Source organism: Pempheris klunzingeri, unplaced genomic scaffold (assembly GCF_042242105.1).
Source record: "Pempheris klunzingeri isolate RE-2024b unplaced genomic scaffold, fPemKlu1.hap1 Scaffold_139, whole genome shotgun sequence".
Taxonomy (NCBI): Eukaryota; Metazoa; Chordata; class Actinopteri; order Acropomatiformes; family Pempheridae; genus Pempheris; species Pempheris klunzingeri.
In genome coordinates this window covers 35,154-58,000 of record NW_027255042.1, presented here as the reverse complement: position 1 = coordinate 58,000, position 22,847 = coordinate 35,154, and the positions used below count along the sequence as shown (strand labels likewise).

Below are 22,847 nucleotides of genomic sequence, written 5' to 3'. Positions count from 1 at the left end.
CAAAGTAATAAAATTTTATGTTTGATAATTTTAATGAATTTTTCTTTCTGAATATTTTAAAAGTAAAATCAAAACATCCATTCCACATTCCATCATTCAAATAATCCCCTAATTATGAATTATTATTTTAAAGAAACTTTTTGAGTATTTTTAGAACTTCTTAGATACCGATGATGCTCGATTGCAGAGGAATAATTTATTGTCACTTATACAAGCGTACTAACAAAGTGTTATGATGTTAATTTGTTGTAGTTTATTTCACACTACAATCCATATGATTTTTTCTTTAGTAGTGTGAAAAGTACAACAATAGTTTAGCATAATGTAAAATCTTTCTCATTGATGATTAGCGATCTTTAACGCTACTTTAGACGTAACATTAATTTGTTTTTTCAGGAATTAGTTAGAAATTATTTCATTTCTCATTTGCAGTATCCCGAATAATTTCAAAGATCTCTATCCAAAATAAAATTTCGAATTGTAAATTTTTTTAATTACTATATGAGGAATTTATTGAAAACTTTCTATCAAAGGCTTCATGTTCACAACGTAGAATTTCAATTTTCTCACAGAATAAATTAAAATAGTGATGATGCCTAGTATATGCGAACTTTTTTCGTATGTTAGGATAAAAATACTGTCGCAGCTACATGTGATTTCGAGTTCAAGTTTTTATAGTATTAATCTATAAACATTGTAGGAACGGCAATATTCACATCTTTCACGATCACTTCACTAAAATCCCGGCTAATTATTATGCGATATCATGTAAGTTTTACAGACTAAAATTTTCTTCTAGGAGTAACAACCACTCTTAACGATTTACGAAAATTTACTACGATTAAATCGCCCGATGTGTTCCGAATTTTTTCGTGTATTTGTTTACAAATTAACTACTCGTCACGGATACAATTACTTCCAGCGTGACTCATCATTGTTTACGAATCATGAAACATTAAATTAATGCTTCCTAATTGAATGATGAACCTAAAGTGAAGATTACCTACAGGATTCGAACTAGTACCAGTTATAAACATTTTTATATCTAGGCACTAAGTAACTTTTCAGTTTTTACTACTTGCGATATCATTTACAAACCGTTAAAATAAAAATTCTAAATTAGCATGTTACCAATCGTAAAACTAGTTGACAGAAATTAGTTTTAGCATGTTATAAAAATAAGCTGAATATATATAATACGACACTATAAATACATGTACTATTAACACAAGAGGATATTTTAGTGTTTTATTATCTGTTAATATACTAAATTGTGAATGGCAGTTATTTTACTGTCAATGTTTGTCACAGTAGCTTAAATTTTCTTAGAAATGGCATTTCTAGCTAAGAGCCTAAAATCAATAATAATGTGTTTCAAACATAAACATTTAGCACTGGATGTTGTTAGAAGGTAATCCATTCCCCAGAATTGATTTTTTTGTAATAAAAAAATTTTTCACTTTCATTTATTTTATTCATTGTAGCATCGGATCTTATATTTGTATTTTTCTAAGCTATACCACTAAGGCATGATGTTTTGTTCATCTTTTTTAAACACTTCATTCAAGTGAAGGTACTTTAAGAATAATAAATCCCATAATATGCACATTTTTCCTTCGGATTTCCGATATCTGACTATTTTGAGTTTTTCAATGTCAACCATTGGTGTGAATACAGTTTGTTAAAGTGGCAAAACATAGTCTCCTAGTTTTATTTTGAAATATCCAATATATATAATGTATATAATATCAGTGTACTATAATAAATAAAAAACAAGAATTATAAAAACAGCTCACTTCCAGTGTGTTTAAAAAATTTTTTAAAACACTGTGAATAGCAAAGACTCTTGGTAATTTACCATAATATTGATACTCCGTGGGACTAAATTAAGAGCTCATTATTAAAAAAGTTAATGAAAATGCAAGATGTTTGCATAAAAGTTCTATAAATTTTGCTCTTTAGCTTCATAGTATAACAGATTTTTTATTTACATGACTAAAAACTTTCATTACTTTTTAGGTTGTAGACTGCCAAACTTTCACCTTTATTGCTTAAATGCTTATATACCATACCAGCATCAAATTTTCCAAAATTATTCAACCATTGCTTCAACTACCTTAACTTATTGACTTCTGTTCTTGTTGCAGTTTTTACATCTATACCTTCAACTCATATTTTACACGATATGTTACTCCATCTGGCTGGTTTACATTAGTTAATTATAAAGATATGAGTTGTCTCAACGTAAATTAATAAATCATTTACTTTTAAAAGTTCGTGCATAAAAACCTCACATGATCCCCTTACTCTCCTCGAGAACCATATTCTATTAAAGAGCAATGCAATTACAAAAACGTTATAACACAATTTAAATAAAAACATACAAAAAGATCGATGACATTTTCCATGTAACCGACGGAAACTTTCGTTCCTCGGATTAGGACTCCATATTTCCGTAAAGCGAGCTTATGGAACTACCAGGTTTTACTTTCAATTTCAAATCCTTTTAAGAATGTTCTCTTAACGAAAAAAATACAATTAATCGATCGAAAAAATATGAAAATCAAAAGAAATCTTTAATTCGTTATATCCTCCACTGAATGACATCTTCTGAATTATATTTTCATAATACCTAAGATTTCTTCACTGGTTACCGCCTGAGCAGAATTTGTCATTCTTTAAATTTGAGACCTGTTTATCCTTGCAATGGGCCGTTTTTTTAGTTAGATAGTCGTTACAAGCAAAAAAACCTTATCACGTGGATTTAAAAAGGGCTATACCTCGAAAGTAACCGAATTTTAGGCTCAGAGTCATCATATAATTAAATATATAAATGATGGAACCTTACATTATTAATACAATGGATGCAATTTTCTTCTATATCTCGTTGACTTAGAATACTTTGTATTTTTCAAAAAATACTGAAAAATTTGGGTGTTAACTTAGCCAATAAATCACTCACAGACTACAACATCTAGCCCACTGATTTTCAAAATCATTTTTTTTAGTTACAACGTCGAATTCTTTGTGCAGTCTATTTGGTTGTTAAGTTCAAGTCGGCCTGACTTGATTCATTAAACGCTGTAGACACCGCAGCGGAGCTCATAATCGTAATTCACCCACATACATACCAACAGCTCCGACTTATTCGGCGGTAGTGTGGGAGTTTAGCTCACTAAACATCCTCATTTAGGAGCGGCCACCACTCCATCCCTATCCATCTATTGACCGTTGGCTCCGTGGGAATCACCTCAACGGAGGCGCAATTTACTTCTAGTACATCAGCATTTGATTTCACCTTCCCATCAGGCTTTATCCCACTACCAGTATTATCTATAATTTTTTTTATAAAAGCATACAATCTCCGTAGTGATCTCACAAACTTCGGATTCACGGATACAAAATAGCTTGAACACTTGCAGCGATGAGTCTCAAACTCATGACCACTAGGCCAGGGAGCCAAGCCTATACCACTTAGCCATGCTTACGCTTGTCAAAATCATTGTTACGTTAAAACCCCTGACTGTTTTGTACAAAAGGAGTTGGTTTCACTCCACTTCGAGTTCTTCCATGCTATCTCAACAAGCATAAATAAAACGGGTTTTCTCCATAATATTAAATTCTTGTATTTTTTTATAGGCAGCTACTCATACCAATCATCGTAGCCTTTTCTTCTCATTTTTACAGGGCTGCAGTTCCTACTTGACAGAATCGGCCTTACAAGCTGAAAGTGACATTCATCACTTTAAGCCACCTCCAAACTGTGATGATTGAAACACCTTTTTATTTTTACAATCGCCGATTAAAAAGAAATGTGCATTTATCATAAGTAAATGACAAAAGGTGATTCTTAATTACATAATTAAAAATACATCTTCGAACTTCACCCTTCAAATACGTATTAACATCATCAGTTTCTCTAAACCCCTTTAATATATAGTTTATGCAATTGCGAGACATGTTTAAAATTTCAAAAAGATCTTTTTCCGCTTAGTCACAAGTTTCATATTCGCCTTATTATAGCGTTCATAATTCACCACTTCAACCATATATTGTGTGTGCATTTAAAAATAAATTTCGAGTTTAGTCATCACAAATTCAAAATTAAACAGCAAAAATTCTGATCTGAAATTAAAACTCGGTAGAGAAACAATCGGCGATATGATTCTTATTATTATTACAAATAATTAATTTAAGAACTCAAGTAGGTGATGAGTTAAAAAACTAAACAAAAGATAAATAAATTTCCACTTATGGAGCTTTATTACAAGCAATCATTAAATTCGTCTAATATTTACCATTTTATAACGTACAGAGGTACCCTTATATCTGATATCTAATAAGGATTTCCGAGTTATTTACAAAATCATAAATTTAATTAATAGATTTGAAAAAGTACCTTTTACAGACAATTCAATTTCAAGATATCACCAAATAATTTACTTTTTCTTCATACGGACTAAGTAAAGAATTTTAATTTGTAATTATCTGGACAGCAGTGTATAAAAGATGATGAAATGTGTTATTGTGAAAGTGAGTGCAATTTTATGCGTCCTTTCAATATATTTATGTAATTTCTGCTAAAAATTAATTACAAAATGGAGTCTGGAACAAAAAGCGAAAACTCGGCCGAATATGCGCAATAAGTTTTATTGGTTGCGCCTGCGCAATTTTATAAAACCATCACCAAAACGTTAAAAATATATGTATTTATTAGTCAAATTTCCACCTATAGAGTTTTGCTATTAGTTTAATGTAGCTCATAGTTTCACACGGTGCGTAATCATTACAGACTTGTTTTAATTGTTCTAATTTTCTTTGTTAGGGAGTATTTGGTACATGCGACAACCTGGAGAGGTTGAATTAGATGCCATTTTCTGTATCACTTTGAACTATTTTAAGCTTTTTAAGAAAAGGTCACAATTCGGGATGACACTGTTCAAATCTTCCGTAGATGTGCCTGTTAAAAACCTCAGCTGAATTTGAGATTAATGGAATATTGCCTAGAATTCTAGTATGTGCATTCCAGGATTCGAGTGGATATTTTGATGAATCCATAAAGTTTTTTTCGAAGAAACTACTCATATCAATCTCTGTAAACTCTGATGAACTATTTAACAGTTTCTTATATTCATATTCGACGAATTCTATTGGAACAAATGCCAGCGATGTCACGCATTTCATAAAAAATCGGAATGAGTGATTATTACGAAATTCGTTACATAACCCAAGTTTTTGTATTTTGCGCCATATACACTGGCCAAAATGAAAGAAGCATAAATAAATCTGGCATTTTGTTGCTTTTTTAAAAGCAACATATGCTGATAGTTCAAAATCAATTATTAAATAATTAGGAAAACTTGAGTTACATTTTCGTAGATAATTTTTTTAGCTCTGTAATAATCTTGCTCTTTTTTACTTGTTAATAGATTGTAAACTAATGGAAACGTCTTTGAAGAAAGTTTGCCATGAAGGGTATACAATTGGAGAAACTCCTTTGGGCACACCTTAAACGTACCATCACCAATTACTACGGAGCTATTCTTTAAATGTGATAGGTTATTCTGAGTGGCAAAAATTACAATCCTATCATCAGTTCCAACTCCAGAGTCATGAATACAAAACGTTTCACCCCTAAGGGTATTAACTTTAAGTTCTTCGAAACTTTTTGTTACATCTATTTCAATGCTTTTTCTTTTTCTGTAATTTTGAATATTCTTTTACAAATGATTTTTGTTAAGAAGAGGTAATTCGTGTTGGGTTTTTGATGCCGTGGCACAATAATAAACTTGATGCGTCGTGTAAGCGCTATTTTCAGCTATATCTTTAACTTTTGACAACAAAGTTTTTGTGAGATTTCATTCTCTGATAAAACATGGTTGTGAACACCACAACAATCAATCTTCTCTATGTTACTAATTGGTGATGTCGTTAATTTTGCAGTGCACTGTCTATTTAAACATCTCCAAGACACAGAGTTTTGGTCCTGACGATGTTTTGTGTAAAAATAATTCTTGTACAATACCATCTCTTTATTTCTTTGGGTTTTAAGTAGTTTGTAATCCAATTCAACCAACGCTCCGCCCATTTTTTCAATTTACTGCGCGCTACAGGCGTCGCACGTGCATGTGCGCGCATTCGGAAGAGTTTTGTCATACCCTGGAACACTTATTTCATGAGTATAACATATCTCAACCATTTCTTGGTGAAGAGCAATCATATAAACTCCAATCTAATAAAAACGATAGCATTAATCTATAAATTTAGACCAATAGAGAACTTTTAAATTAAAAGCATACTGTTATCACTCATATGATATACAAACTACCATATGACACTGATATAAAACTTTTTTTTATAAATCACTGCCTTCTTTATTACTCTAGTGATATCTAAACACTACAAGGGGACTTGTTTAAAAATTCTTTTATCTAAAAATGGCTCACATTGCTGATTGGCTAATGATTTTTTGTGAAACTATTGAGAAATACTAATATCCCCAAAATAATGATTTATAGTCGAGCTAAAAAATATGAAGCTAGAAGAGTCAGCTGACACAAATAATGTAAACCATTCGATTAAGAATGGAATATTTTTATAGTTTGATACAACTTTAATATGGGATCTTCAAATATTATTATACATCTTAAAATAACTAGCAGATAAAAGTTACGACTAATTCCGACCAATTATAAAGATAAATATAGTAAAATTAATAGTTTAAATTTAATTTCCTATTTTCATAACAGTAAATTTTTCTATTTTTATTCTAATACAAAATTATGTATCTCATAAAACTTTATGAGAACTGTAGTTAGATTGCAACTATAATCCAACTAATGACTGGCTTTAACTAGTCAATATTTAAACTATAGAAAGTAATAAAAAAACTCAATAGCTTCCTAAACGTAATGTTGCCTACAAAATCATTGAATTTTCCGCAAAAAAAATCTGCCAGATAAGTTAAAAGGTAATATAAACTTAAACTATATGTTTAACATGATCTATCATAGCTAAATTTCTATTAAATCAGCATGTATGATTAAATAGGTAGGATATGGATTCACTCTGAAAATTGCGTCTGATACTTTCTCCAAGCATGGGTGAAATATCTATGATCTATAATAAAAAGATATAAAATGTATGTAACGTGAACTGTATACTTTGATTTTTGAGCAGACTTCTTGTAGTTGTTCAACAGGAATAGTATTTGTGACAACAACAGTATCAACATCACAATTATTAATTTTGTCAACAGCATTATTTGAAAAAATACCATGTGTAACCATGAAAATAATACGTTTGGCACCACCTTGCTTAAGTCTATTAGTTGAAATATAAATATACCAAGAAAATAATTTTAATATATATGGCATATGATAAGTTCATATAATTAATGATACTGCGTGCGAAAAAAAAAATATTTGTCATGAACTTTTATAGTTTTAAATAAATGTTTTGTCAGATTCATTCATGTCGTAAAAATCAATGATAAGTAAAAATATTTTTTATTTCATCCACGAAATAAAAAATAATTTTTGCGATAGTCAAAAAATCTATATTCTAGAATATTCAAGGTATATAGACAACCAGATTATTTAGCGGCATGGCGAATCTTATTCATGTGGTATGTTGTTGATATATTGTATCAGAAGTAAAGAATGATTATATTATTATAATCATTTTAAGAGTTTTCAAGATATGATATTTCGTCAAAATATCGTTTCAAAATCCAATAATGCTACATAATGAACCTTATATTTGAATTAAAATGGCCTACATGAAAATGATACGTTATTAGACTTAGCATTGAAGATCTTCAAATTTATGAAAAAAATTTTAATTAAATTAAATAATTAAATGAAATTTAACACATAAAAAAATAAGTAGCAGGTGTAAATATAATTTACTGAGTTGATTTTAATTAATTTTTGATATAAAAAACAAAATAATCAATTATTGGCAATTATTAGCAATTATAATATTAAAATAAAGAATTTACCGTACCTATTAATTTAAGAAAAACTCTCAAGACTTTTTAGAATTTTAATTTTCTACCATAATTAATATTCATTCAATACATAACTATAAAGTACCAACTACCATATAAACACATGCATATCTCAAAAAATTATACTTCTAAAAGTGTTTTTTACATATAAAAGATGGAACTTATAAAATTGGAGACCAGGTAATTTACAGACTATGCGTTTATTGACAAACTATATATGATAGATATACACAAGTCTAGTAAAATTTTATTACATCTGAATAGAAATAAAAAGCGATACACCTAAAATTATCATGTCACTTTGAACATTTTTAGAATATTTCGTATTTGCTGTCATCAAGAAGTATTAGGAAAATTTGGTCAACTACACATTTTGTACCTTTTGATAATAATAAAAGTAAATCTCAAAAAAATATTTTATTAAATACTTTAAAACTATTTTTGCAGAAATAGTTCTAAAGAATTTATCCTAGGTTGTATTTCAGAGGTGAATGTTTTTCAGTGAGTACATGTAGTGATTCAAAAGTATAATAAGCTCAGAATATAAAAATAACTATTTAGATCATTATAAAAATAATATGTTTGAGTTTTCTCTATTTTTTTAGGCACGATAAATACGAAAAGAAATCAATCTTTTAATAATATATATGTGGTGTATTCAAAAAGTAGAGAGACTTAAAAATTTTTATTCAAAATATTATAATAAATAAATCATTTAATATGCTAAGATATTTTATCAAATAATACACTAAAAAAAGTTTTCGTTAAACACGACAATGACGAGGTGACGCGACATCATTGAAGAAAAGCTCGAGCATTCAAAAAGTAATTAAAAATGATCATATGAGTCGATTTAGAGCTTTTGAAAGATACAGACGCTTTAACACTGGTAGAAATCCCATTAAAAGCAATATTCGAACATGGTACACCTCCTTCCGACTGAACTTCTAAGTTAATAAGGACTATCGGGGATATGATATATTCAGATGGTAGAGTAACAAACAGAGAATTCGCTGATGCTGTTAGTATATCAATAATATCAAACAAGACTATTTTATCAAACGATTTGGAAATGACAAGGGTTGGTTCAAAATTTGTTCCGCTTCTATTAGCTTATGAGCAAAAGTAATGCGCATAGAAACAACATTATATTTTGTCATCAAATAACAATAAATTTATAAATAATATTATGATGGATATGATCATATAAAATTTAGGTACAATCTTAGATTTTTAATTCACCACTATCAAATCGCTAATGTAAAAAAATAGCGAGTCTACTTTGAAGTAAAATTAAAATTTTTTAGAGTCTCGGGGAATTATATATAAAAAATATGTAACTGAGGGTATAACAGTTACAGGTGATTATTATGTAAAAGCTTTACATAATCTTAGAGGCGCTATTCGCCATAAAAGACCAAACATGTGGAAATCTAACAATTTTTATTTTATCACAATAATTCTCAAGTCCACGCTTTATACAAAGCAATTTAATTTTTGACAAAGTTTCAAATCCAAATAACACCTAAACGATCATATTCCTCTGATTTACCATCTTTGAATTTTTCAAAAAAAGAAGTCATTTAAAAGAAAAATATTTTTTTTATCTCCGAAATTTAACGAGACTTGGCGAGATTCGGCGAAAAAGAGTTAATTTTAAAGAATTATTCTAAAAATTTTAAAGTTGCTGAAAGAAGCATATTAATCATTTCTAAGGAGACTGAACTTTACATTAGCTTATATATACTTTATACATATTAAAAATCATTGGACGAATCACTAAAAGTGGGAACACCACTTTCTTGAATCATTTACAAAAAAAATATATATATTAATTTATCTCTAAGTAAAAAATAAGAGAATTTAGGTAATTTGGATAAAAATTTTCTGCGTGCAATTCCAATCGCACCTTAAGAAAAATTTGACAGCGATTACACATGCAATCGTCTATAAATATTTGTCTTTTGAAAGAGTATTTCAAAAGAGTGTCATCTTGAATCGACGATTATTATAATAAAAATATGATATACTCCAATTATTCTTGTAATTAAAAAAATTCACTATTTGCTAATTTTAAAAGGATAATATATTTTTATGTGTTTTTCAATGTCGCTGTATGCACAACAAGCAAGGTCTTCTACTGCCAACATATCACTTGACATAATAATATTAACATAACTCTGAAAAAAAGGTAGTTGTTTCAGTAAACAAACTATTAGAAGTGTTACACAATAATAAAATAAATCCGCAAAATAATTTCCAATGTTATTACTTAAATATCTAATTACCAAATCCATAAAAACTGCTAATAAATAAGCATTATATTGACTATGTTTGATTCGCAACAATATGGCGCATGTGTCTCTAATAGCTATATACGCGCGCACAAAAGCTTAATCAAAGGTTTTACTTATAGCTAAAAAAATACTTAAATAAAATATTAAACAATAATTGATTTTTTTGAATCAAAAAATATGAAACTAGGAAAATTCAGATTAGGTCATTTCTATCAAAATTACGCATAATTTTAGGAGAAATTTTAAAACAATAAAGATACTAAAAAAAAAACTTTGTAAGAAAACGTGGTAGGCAACTAACAATTCAATAATTCGACATTAGGACGTATTCCACTTTTAAGAAAACAAAAAATTCGCTAGGCGCAACCTATCAATTGACTTAACTGTATATAGTTTCAATGAGTAATTAAATCTAATATAGTTTGATCAAGGTTACACACCATTAAGATTTCCCATATAACAACAATAAAATAATCTATCTAATTATGTTAAATTTGTAATGTTTTAAACTATCTCAAATTAATTTTTTAATAGTATTCAGTTAGAAAATTACAGTAAATTATAACGAAATAATCAATTTGTATTCCATTAAACACAAAAATAAATATTATAGTGTTAAATTAATATAAAGGGAATAGTGATCATAAGAATTAATATGTATACAATCATTGTTTACATATTAATTCTTATGATCAACAATTTATGTGATATTTCCGCACAATTAACAATTTATATAAAGAGATATATAATAATAATTTTAAAAAATACCTATTAATCGCAAAAACCATTGTACCACATGTATCAGCCATGTCATCAACAAGAATAGCAACTTTACCGTTGACATCACCTACCAAAGTCATGTTAGCAACCTCATTAGCCTTTATTCTCTAAAAAAATTGTAAATAATTGCTTCAGAGAATACAACATTGAAATAATTATTAATGGAGGATCATCAATAATTGATAATTTTTATAGTTCACTTCTGTGCATTATCTTATTATTCATTATGAAAAAAAATATTAAGAGGATCTTACTGTGAACTATGGCATTTAATTGAGTAAAATAATTGTTTTAAAATTTTTAGTAAAGTATCAACATAATACAAAAAATAGTATATTATCCTTTAAAAAAAAGTTTTAGACGGTAATGTTAAAATAAAAAATAAATTTAATTCTTAAAAACGTAAAGTTAATTGAAAAAAAATTCATTAAAATCTACATTAATAAAAATAATAAGATAAGATATAAAAATAAATAATACTACATTTAGAAACACAAAATAATTTTGTAGTTTAATAAATAATTTTTTGAAGCAACTTATGTATTATTAGTTGGAAAATAAATTTTTATTAAAAAATTACATTATTATATTGGCGGATTGATTGATGAGCAATGTAGTGTTAAATAAGGCATATAGAAATTGAATTTTATATTCTTATTTTACAAAAACGTAAAATTTAACTTATAATGAAGCTTAAAAAATAAAGAATAATACTTGTTTATGAATTAGTGCAAAGTCAACGTTTAGTTTATCAGCGAGGGATGCAGCTCTGTACATAACATGGTTAAAAGAGCATGGTCAAAAACACTAACCTTTTCGCTCCTCCAGCATCTGGCGAAACAATAACAGATGTCGTTAAATCTGAAATGTTATTTTTAATCCATCGAATAAGATATGGTTCGGCATAGAGATTATCCACAGCAATATCAAAAAATCCCTAAATATAAATATTTCAAAAAAAAAAATAGAATACTAAAAATATTCTCAAAAATCACTTGAATCTGAGAGGCATGCAAGTCCATTGTAATAATATGATCAGCACCTGCAACAGTTAGCATATTGGCAATTAATTTGGATGTAATAGGTGCTCTACTCTATTAAAATTATCATTTTAATACAACAATTCACTGATATATGAATATATGGATATTTACCTTGTCTTTTTTATCCTGTCGTGCATAGAAAAAACACGGTATCACAGCTGTAATCCTTTCTGCTGATGCAATTTTACAACAATTTATCATCACTAGTAATTCCATAAGATTATTGTTTATGTCTCCACATCCACTTTGAATTATAAAAACATTCTCTCCACGCACACTCTCAGTAATTTGAACTCTGTAAAAGTAAATTACAATGTTTCGATTTCCTTGGATAAAAATCAAATAAATTTAAACTAAAATATTTATAGAAAAATTCAAAATAATCTGTATCGTTTCAATTAATTGACTATTATACAGCATAATTTTAAAAAAATACCTTGTTTCTTTGTTAGCAAATGTTCCTAATTGACAGTGACCTGGATCAATACCCAAGTATTTACATATGGCGTTACCAAGTGTCGGATTAGAATTGCCACAAATATTTTCATCCTTTTAGGCTTAGAAAACGACTGCTCACCATTCAACGACATCATGTAACACGTGACCGAGAGTTATCGTCTTATAGCTAATCTTCTTATAATCAAAAAGGTGTAAATTATAGTGATAGAATTTAATTCATATCATTTATATATTATTACAAGTCATTGTAACATGTGAATTTTAAAATAAGCTATTTTATAAAATTATCTCTTGATACATATCCTTACATTCAGTTATAGTAGTGCGACGTGTTATTTTTTGGATTATATTTTTTAAGCTTTATTCAGTATTATATTTTAATCTGTATTATCATTGTACATTAAAACTGTCATATATTATGTAGCATTTATTAGATAAAATATAAAATTAATATGATAAATTTTTTTATCATGAAACTTATAAAACATTGGCAAGTGTTATTTTATAATATCCTTTTTTAAATAATCTGTAATCTATTTATCCACAAAATGTTAATATAAACAGATTTTTCTATTTCTATAATAATAAATAAACACTATTCTGTTAAATTAATCTCCTGAAAGAATGTAAATAATAAAATATTTATATTAATCCTAGAGTAATCTCCCTAGAATATCTAAATAATAAAATGTCTAAATAATAAAATATCTAAATTATATTCGTAATTTAATCTCCCTAAATTATTCAATTTAATATTTAAATTAATCGAAATGTTATCTCAATCAATTCCTAAAATAATTAAGTATCTAAGCTATTCGGAATTTAATCTCCTAAAAGAATGGAAATATTAAATCAACCGGAATGTTATCTCATTCAATTCTTCAAATAATATAATAGCTAACACTAATCGCAATTCAAGCTCAACCAACTATACAAGAAATAAAATATTTCAATTATTTGTAATTTAATCGTCATAAATTATTAAATTAAATATTTCAATCAATCGGAATGTTATCTCAAGTAATTCTTCAAATAATAAATATCTAACACTATTCGGAATTTATGCTCAACTAACCATGCAAGAAATAAAATATTTCAATTATTTGTAATTTAATCGTCATAAATTATTCAATTAAATATTTCAATTAATCGGAATGTTATCTCAAGTAATTCTTCAAATAATAAATTTCTAACACTAATCGGAATTTAAGCTCAACTAACTATGCAAGAAATAAAATATTTCAATTATTTGTAATTTAATCGTCATAAATTATTCAATTAAATATTTCAATTAATCGAATGTTATCTCAATTAATTCTTCAAATAATATAATATCTAACACTAATCGGAATTTAAGCTCAACTAACTATGCAAGAAATAAAATATTTCAATTATTTGTAATTTAATCGTCATAAATTATTCAATTAAATATTTCAATTAATCGGAATGTTATCTCAAGTAATTCTTCAAATAATAAATTTCTAACACTAATCGGAATTTAAGCTCAACTAACTATGCAAGAAATAAAATATTTCAATTATTTGTAATTTAATCGTCATAAATTATTCAATTAAATATTTCAATTAATCGGAATGTTATCTCAAGTAATTCTTCAAATAATAAATTTCTAACACTAATCGGAATTTAAGCTCAACTAACTATGCAAGAAATAAAATATTTCAATTATTTGTAATTATGTCTCCGTTACTACTCGTAATTTTAATAGATATTTGTAATCATTAATCTTAGGATAGGGATTTTATTTTGTTTGTATGGGCTTTTTATTATCATCATATAGCGTTTCATTAATGATTTTTAATTATTATGTCCCAATTATAGTTTATTATTGATGGATTAATCTTTACGCGGGAAACAACTCAGTTTTATTAAAAAATCGATACGCCCATTAACGAATAGTTCTTAAATATGCTTTTTCTGAAATATTTTAGTTCTACAGGTATATTAGGGCTTATATATTAAAGGAGACTGTAAAATTAAACTCCAAGTCCTTAAATTGTAATATTATATTCTGTTAATTCTATGCGCGTACTTAATGGTGATTAATTTTACTTTTTTTTTCCTTTAAGCTTCTAGAATCATCTTTGTTTACTTTTTTGTTATCATTTAATAGCTATTTAGTTTAAAATTATTAATTTTTGAGCTTTATAGAATAATTTTACATCTCAAAATATTTGATTGATATTTAACGGTATTCGTCAATGAAATCTACAGAATTTTAATTTTCAAATTTAATTAGATAGCTAAAGAAATTTTACTTAATACTATTGTATTTATGAGGTCTAAGAAATACTACAAATTTTATTTACCAAGCTACAACTTTATAATAATAAAAAAAGTCTTATATAAATATCCTTAGTACATTATATTTTCTTAATATAAAAAATAAAAATTTAACAGTAGTTAATTTAAGAAAGCTTGAAGACGTTAAAACATAAGTTTTATGAATAATTTTTTTTAATGTCTGCAACATTATTGCTATTTCAAGCAACTTGTTTATGTAAAAGAGAAATTTTTTACGTCAGAAACAACTCCTGTAAATTTATACATCCAATTATGAATAAAACTAAAGCATCATATAGGTTTTATACATAAAATTCGACATTTCGATTATCAAATTTTAAATTTATTTCTCAATGGTTATCAGTAATGTTAATTGGCAATATAACTAATTTATTATTTAAGATATGTATCAATTAGTACGAATATTTCCAAATTTATGTAGTCAATTTTTCTAAAAATTCATACTTTATATACCTTATGTAAATAAACATATGATATATAAATCTAGAACCTCTAAATCTCATATATACATATATATATGAGATTAAATTATAGAAAAATTATGTTTGTCGTATAATCGGAGTACTTAACAATGCTTTAGAGTAGCATTGGAAAATAATTATAAATTAAATTTAAAAAAAGAATTAGAAATTGTTCGTTCCATTCTTAAGCACTATTTGGGATTTTTCGGGATATTTAATATATTGCTAGAACTAAGATAATGCAAAATATTAGTAAATATGTATTTAAGTATCATTTTTATTTACAATATCTCATGAACTACTATTTTTTCAATAAGCAACTTACGATATTATCTAATTAAGTCTTATTAATTCACCTTTTTAGATAAAAATGATACAGTTTTTACTTATATAGTGTTTTATGCTAAATGACATCATATTTTATAGAATTTTTAGTTTTAACTACATAAATTCTATAGAAAAATTATACTCCATGTAAGCTATAACTAAAGTAAATTTTAGACTTATTGTAAAAATAAAAGATATGCGGATATTACGTTCTAGTATAATTAACTTAATTATTTATAGATTTCGCCCATTAAGAAGCAAAATATTCTTTTATTCGATAATTCATCATTTGGTGATTTCGAATTTATACCTTGTCATTTTCCTGTAAAATAAGGCACAAGAGCTACTGATTACTGATGGAAATACCTTTATAAATGAAAATATGAAGTTTTTGATTTTTTTTCCTATTAACAAATTTCTTCTATTTATTGCGAACATTTTCGATAGTATTTTGAAGTTTGGAGTAAGGCAGTAAATACATCAAATTAACATTTTCATTATTTATGAATTCTTGAACAAATTTAAACAGGTGAATTCTTTGGGTATTCATAATGAAAATTTGGTCTTGACACCTAACTCAAACAGGTTATTTTTAATTTTATTAAATATTCTCTGAAATTTTCCCGTTCACTGGACTTACATTTATAAAGCAATTTAGCACCCCGTATTGGTTCGGTGATTCTATGGTGAAAATGTCATAGCTCTTTTTTGCAACTACAGTAATATTGCAGAACCATTGTAAGACGAACGACTTTTGCGATTTCTTGACGCAGCACTAAAACTAATTTCATCTATAAAATGAAGCAATTACCTCTTGCCTTGCCTTATGTAGTTTATAATCAAATACTTTGGCATAAGATGGGCGAGCAACTATGGTTGCATGACAGTTCCTTCTTTCTCTTACAACTACTAAAGTAAGTATCGTATAGTGAAACCCCCTTGTGTATCTATCAATGGCAGTGGTATTGGTATCAATTCCTAATTCTATTTAAGCTTTATGTAAAATTTTCTTAAACGTTTTTGTTGGATCTTAGTCCACAAAACCTATGATGATGCTTTTGGCATTGTTACATAATTTTGATTTGGTTCCACCACCATTTTTAGCTATTCTATTATAAAAATTTTTTAGGTAGTTTAAAACAATAGACGACACAATTATTATAGGTTTTGACACCAGCCTAGCTTAGTTGTATTACTGCCTCATTATTAGAATGCATAATAACCATTTATCTTATTTTGTCTTAAGCCTTCATATGATTTTTAGTTTTGGCACATTCGTTCATATCTATAGGTTGATTTATTTCTTTGAAAATTTAACTTTAAGTGTACGTCACTGATTCAACGTTATTTAAAAAATCCACCATATTTATTAATATAAAACTTTTGCAGTTTATTAACATTTACCTTCTTTATTTAATGATATATGGTTACTACTTTAAATTCGAATATTGAAATTTTAAATTTACAAACGCGTAGCATTAGTGACGTTATTGAACGGTAATTGACATTATTGAACGAATATATATATATTTATTTATTTTGATTTATGTATATTGAATCCAAGTAAAGTTAATTTTTAAGTGCATTTTTTGGTAATCTTCAATAATAATCGCCCTTGAATATAATATTTAGGATTACGCAACTTTGTAATGCACCAAAGAGTGTTTTGATTTTGTCACTGCTGTAAATTCTTCGGGCAGGACTACAATTTCGTATTTAAGGTAAAAAAATATAATGTTTTTTCTACCTAAATTCTATTATTGAAGATAATCGACCATTTTAAAACATAAAAGATTCATCGTTCTATATATATATATATATATATATCAATCCAAACAAAGAAAATAACTCTTTGTAAAGATAAGGCTTTCTTTAGAGCTCAAAAAATTTATATAAAAATTTAATTTTTATTCTCAACTCTTAGAATAACTAGAGACCAGTTTTTTTAGTTACAGAGAAATAATCCCCGTATAACAAAATCTGTAATTCAGTGTTCCCAGTATTTTAGAAACATCTGTTTAAAAAAATAAAAAATGATTATTAAATTTGTTAAATCAACCAATTTGTCCAAATTGACGTATCTCTAATAATCAAGGCCTAAAATAATATTGAAAGAAAGCCTAAAACATTTGAATTTGTGCATATAGGGCGCATCAACCAATAAGTAATGTTTTAAATTAGGAACAGAGAGAAAACACATTCTTATTATATACATTGTTCCATGAAATCAATTTCAGTCATTTTAAGTAATAAATGGCCAGTATACTAAAATATCAATTATATACAAACTGATAACCTATACGACATTATGATGTCAACCATCCCATTCATTTAAAAAACCTCATAAATAAGTTACAGGTAAACAATCTGGAATGTTTTTGGAAAAATTATAACCGTCGGCTTAAGAAAATAAATGGTTTTCAGACATCTACCGTAGTTAGTCATCGAAAAGAATTCTTATGGAGAATTATGTATGGAAAAGGTGGTATGTCTGCAATAGATTATATATTAGACCAAATTTTATCCCATATAAATATTATATTTTTATCGATAATGGGGATTAGTAGACAGGTCGAGAATCACGTAGGGAACTCAGTCGTTCAGGAGAAGCCCATTTTTTTCATTCCGTTCCTGTTATATTCCCTCAAGTGTTTATGTATATGCCCTATACGTGCAGCTTTATCCATATAAAGAAATAGAAAGCATCTAAATCTGGTTTAAAATTCTAATTATTATGATTATTTTTTATTCTTGTAGATATTGATGATACATGAAGATAACATTTATAGTAATCTTTTTCTTCCGAATCATATTAATCATTTCTCATAATAATTATCTTACTTATAATACAAAAACTATCAGTACAGGTAACAAAAAAATCAAATATTTTCCCGGTGTGTTTCTGTAAAAGGCCGCCATTATTATTTTAGAGTGTGCGCATGCCATTTCAGACATTTTGAAGTATGATTTTACCTTTTGATGATTCGAATTACTATACAAAAATAAAATTTTTATTATACATTATTTCATGATTTTTTATCTATCTTTGGTTTTTTAATAGGAAAAATAATTTTTTTATGAATAATTTAAATCCTATTGGTACAGATTTTTAATTCAAATTATATCATTATATAACATTACCATGATTTTTAAACATGTATATCTATACTATTTTTGTGTTTCTATATTCTATTTTGTAGTTATTTTTACTCTGACAGAATTAGTTAGCAGTTGTACTATTACAAACATGTTTTACAGGATTTTTCTTTAATAACAATATTCTTTATATTCTTGGAATGTTACTCTTCTGATTTTAATTAGTTTAAAAATTTCAATTAAAAAAATAAAAATTTAGTCTCACATTATGCGCATACGTGTAACCATTGTAACCTTCATAAGCAGAATAACTCTTTCTCATCAGCTATTTACATTATTTAACATATTTTTTGATCTGTGAGTATTTAATTTAGTATATAATTTTTTTTCATCGAGTTTTTTTGTTATTAGTTTTAAAAAACACTTATTTTTGTTTAAAAAAAATTCAACCAATGTTGTTTTTGATATATTTTTGATAATATAACAACAAATTTTTTTGTAAAGTTCTAAAATTTTTGAAACATTATTTATAAAAAAATGAACATTTAATTTGAATATATAAAATAAATTTTAAAAAACTATGGAGTATAAACTTTATTATATCTAAGGTAGTTTGATTAGTATTTGCAAAAGTATGAGATAACATTTACCAGTAATGATAAAATTAATAAGATTTAAATATATAACTAAAAAGAGTGTAATATGTAGTTAAATGTACGTTTTATAAACAGTGAATAAATACGTATATCATTGTTCATTTTTTTAGTAATTATTAGCGTGAATTAAAATTTAGTTGTACGATTTTTTCTTACAAAAGCACTAAGCAAGATATAACACGTTGAAAGCAAAAACTAAACAACTTCTTTACGCATTTCAAAGCTGCTCAGCCTCAGTCCTGCTTTGTGGATACCTGTCGTCGCATTATGGGTGTTTCTTGTGCTTCTTGTTGCGCTACTTCTTTAACTATCCACAATATCTGTTCATTTTGAAATCATTACCGCACAAAATCACCCAGAATATGTTTTTCAAAACCAAAATCAGGTAAAGTGGTAAAAAATTTTTAGTTACGAGGTAAAACCCATGGCACAGCTTATTGGGCGGTGAAATTCAAGTTGGTCAGACTTGTTTCATTCAATGCTGTAGGCGCTGCAGCGAAGTAATTTATCATAATTAATCCACACGCCAGCTCCGACTTATTGTACTGTAGTGTGAGATTTTAACCCACTAAATATCATCATTTTGGGATGACTACTATCCCTCTATTATAAGTTGGCTCTATGGGAATCTTCCCAACAGAAGCAGGAATTGACTATATTATCCTAGTGCATCAGCACTATATTTGACTCCCCCCATCAAGTTTCCTCTGACTACAAGCTTGGACTATAATTTTTTGACAGAAAAATGCAATTACCATAGTGTTAATACTAACTTCGGATTAAGGGATACAAGATACGGGAAAAAGTAAGCGCCAACTAACCTCGAACCCGTGATCACGAGTTCATCGAGCTCAGTATCTACTACTAAGCCATCTGCCTGCTCGTAAAATGTTTAAAGTTTGCTTCAAATACGGTCAGCTTATGATGGGTGTGATGTTAGTCCTCATATAGTTTTCTTGTATTAATAAATGATAGAATGTGGGAAACTCTTTTGAAATAACAAAAGTTTTATCAGACAAGTCCATTCTGTTTATTCTGATTATTAGGCAGCATATAATAAAGTATAAAAAATTTCTTTAAAATAACATTACGAAAATTTTGCAGGAAATTATTCAAGTTTTGTTTTAAAGAGTTAACTGAATGACATGCAGTCATATTTCTCCTATTTATAATCTTCTGGATGAATTTATGAAAAATAAAATATACGTTATAATATATCTCGTTTGATAAGTAAATAAAATTTTAAAACACATTTCTGAGTTTTAACCATTTCACAAAAGTTTATAATTATATCAAACGTGCAACTTATTATATTATATGAGGGATTGAAATGACATGCGCAGGACGTGATATGCTACGGCAGTACCGGTTGCTCAAACTGCTTGGTTCTTAAATAAATAGTCATTTTTTACCTTTTGGAGTTCTTAAAAACCTAGAATAAGTCAGTTATGACAGAAATATCTGATGAACTTTTTGTCTTGAAGCAGACGATGCATGTCATAATTGTTAAAATTATTCTCTAGTTTAATGCGTCAAAGTTTGATGTGATATTCAAAATTTGCAAGCTGAATTTAGATTTGGTAAACAAAGTGCAAAAAGCATGAAACACAATATACTGAAAAATTGATCATGTGCCAGGAAATCATGTGATAACAGTATATGACGGAGAATGAGCATTTTTTAAACCTTCTTAAAGCAATTAAGAGTGATTTTGCATGAATTTATAACCCTCCTTATGCTTTTTATGCAATATCTTTTTACTCTAACTCTCATATGCATATATTTGTTAGAGTTTATAGTAACTACAACAGAGTAATTACTAAAGAATAAAATACTTGTAGTAGAGGTGCTAAATCTATCAAGTTGAGTGAAGACTTACTGGTGTTTGTAGATTAAAGTGCAGCAAGATTTTCCTGGTCAATTACAACCTTGAAAAAGTTAAATGCTCAAACACGGTTTTTTCGCAAACATTGGACAATGAGATACAATACATGCTACAGAGCGGCTCAAGATAGTAAATACGTCATATCGATTGAATTATTTGCAATATTTCATACAAGTCCATCAAAACAACATATATGCTTAGAGAGGAAATCCTTATGTCCTCATATAACATGGTGCCTTAAAAGATTATGATAGTAAAATTTGTATAAGCTACATGATAGTAAGTATCTCTGAACTGATCTCTTATTATAAAGGAATGTTCTATCCATCTATACAACTCTAGCAAACGAATTATAAATACTATATAGGATGTAATCTATTCTAAATTATTTTAGCTAATGAAATATATAAATATAAAATTAGCTATTTTTTTCAAATATATGCTCTTTAGGATGTATAACATATCTGATGGTTCCTTTAGATATTATAACTTAGCCTTACAAGGAGAACAAGTGTTTTAATAACAAAAAAATACAATTAAAATAAATATCAAAAAATTAATTTATAATAAGTTTAGAACATTAAAAGTTATTAAAAAAATAATTTTATTAATGTAACGCAGAAAAGGTGTTTGAAGAAAGGCGATGTCACTAAATTTATACTGTGAAGCATATATATTATGCCAAAATGGATATAAATGTTTTGTATTCATATTATGCGTGGCGTTTAAAAAGTATCGAGACTTTTTAAAACATTTGTATTAACAACCACTGGTTCTCTTATAAATTGCAATTATTATAATAAATGAATCATTTAGCACACTAAGAAACTATTAAAATAATAAAACCAGACAACATAGAATTAAACAAGTTTTCGTTATACACAACAATAACTGAGGTCCTACAACATCATGCCAGAAAAGCTCAAACAGAGGATCTTTATCAAATTATGCGCGACCCTCTCCAAATTAAGCGTGAAAACATTAAAAATGATACAGCGGGGTTTTTTAAATAATCATATGAGTGGATCTAGAGCTTTTGTATAGTAAAACGCTTTAACACCAATAAAAATTTAAAGCCAAGCAATTGTCGACTTGTCAGACTTCCAGCCAAATCGACTATTCAAATCAAATAATGAATTTCAGAAATGTGATATATTCAAATCGTATACTGGCGATCAGAGAAATTATTACTTATGCTATTGGTATTTCTATATGGACTATTTTATCTAACGATCCAGAAATGATAAGGAATGCTACAAAACTTTTGCTGTTGTTAGCTTTAAAGTAAAAAGAAATGCGCCTCGAAGAATCATATGAACATTATATTTTGTCATCAAAGTATGATAAATTTATAAATAATATTATGACAGGAGATAAGGCTAGGATTTATAGGTATTATCCCAGAAAATTATGGTATAATCTTTGATGTGGAAATTATAATCATCGTTGATACCAAAATAAAATGCTCCAAGTTTCGAGTAAAATTACAGTTTTCTTTTTCTGACTACTA

At 27.3% G+C, this 22,847-nt stretch overlaps 1 protein-coding gene across 1 annotated transcript; it reads right to left on the bottom strand.

Moving 5' to 3' along the window:
• Nucleotides 1–7,029: 7,029 nt before the first annotated feature.
• Nucleotides 7,030–12,721, bottom strand: LOC139225379 (ribose-phosphate pyrophosphokinase 1-like). Its single transcript, XM_070856242.1, has 8 exons — nt 12,709–12,721; nt 12,243–12,457; nt 12,084–12,182; nt 11,901–12,025; nt 11,803–11,857; nt 11,077–11,195; nt 7,164–7,323; nt 7,030–7,119 (listed from the first exon to the last, which is right to left on the bottom strand). Exons 1-8 carry the CDS (start codon nt 12,719–12,721, stop codon nt 7,030–7,032), a joined length of 876 nt encoding a protein of 291 aa, XP_070712343.1.
• Between the last annotated feature and the right edge of the window lie 10,126 nt (nt 12,722–22,847).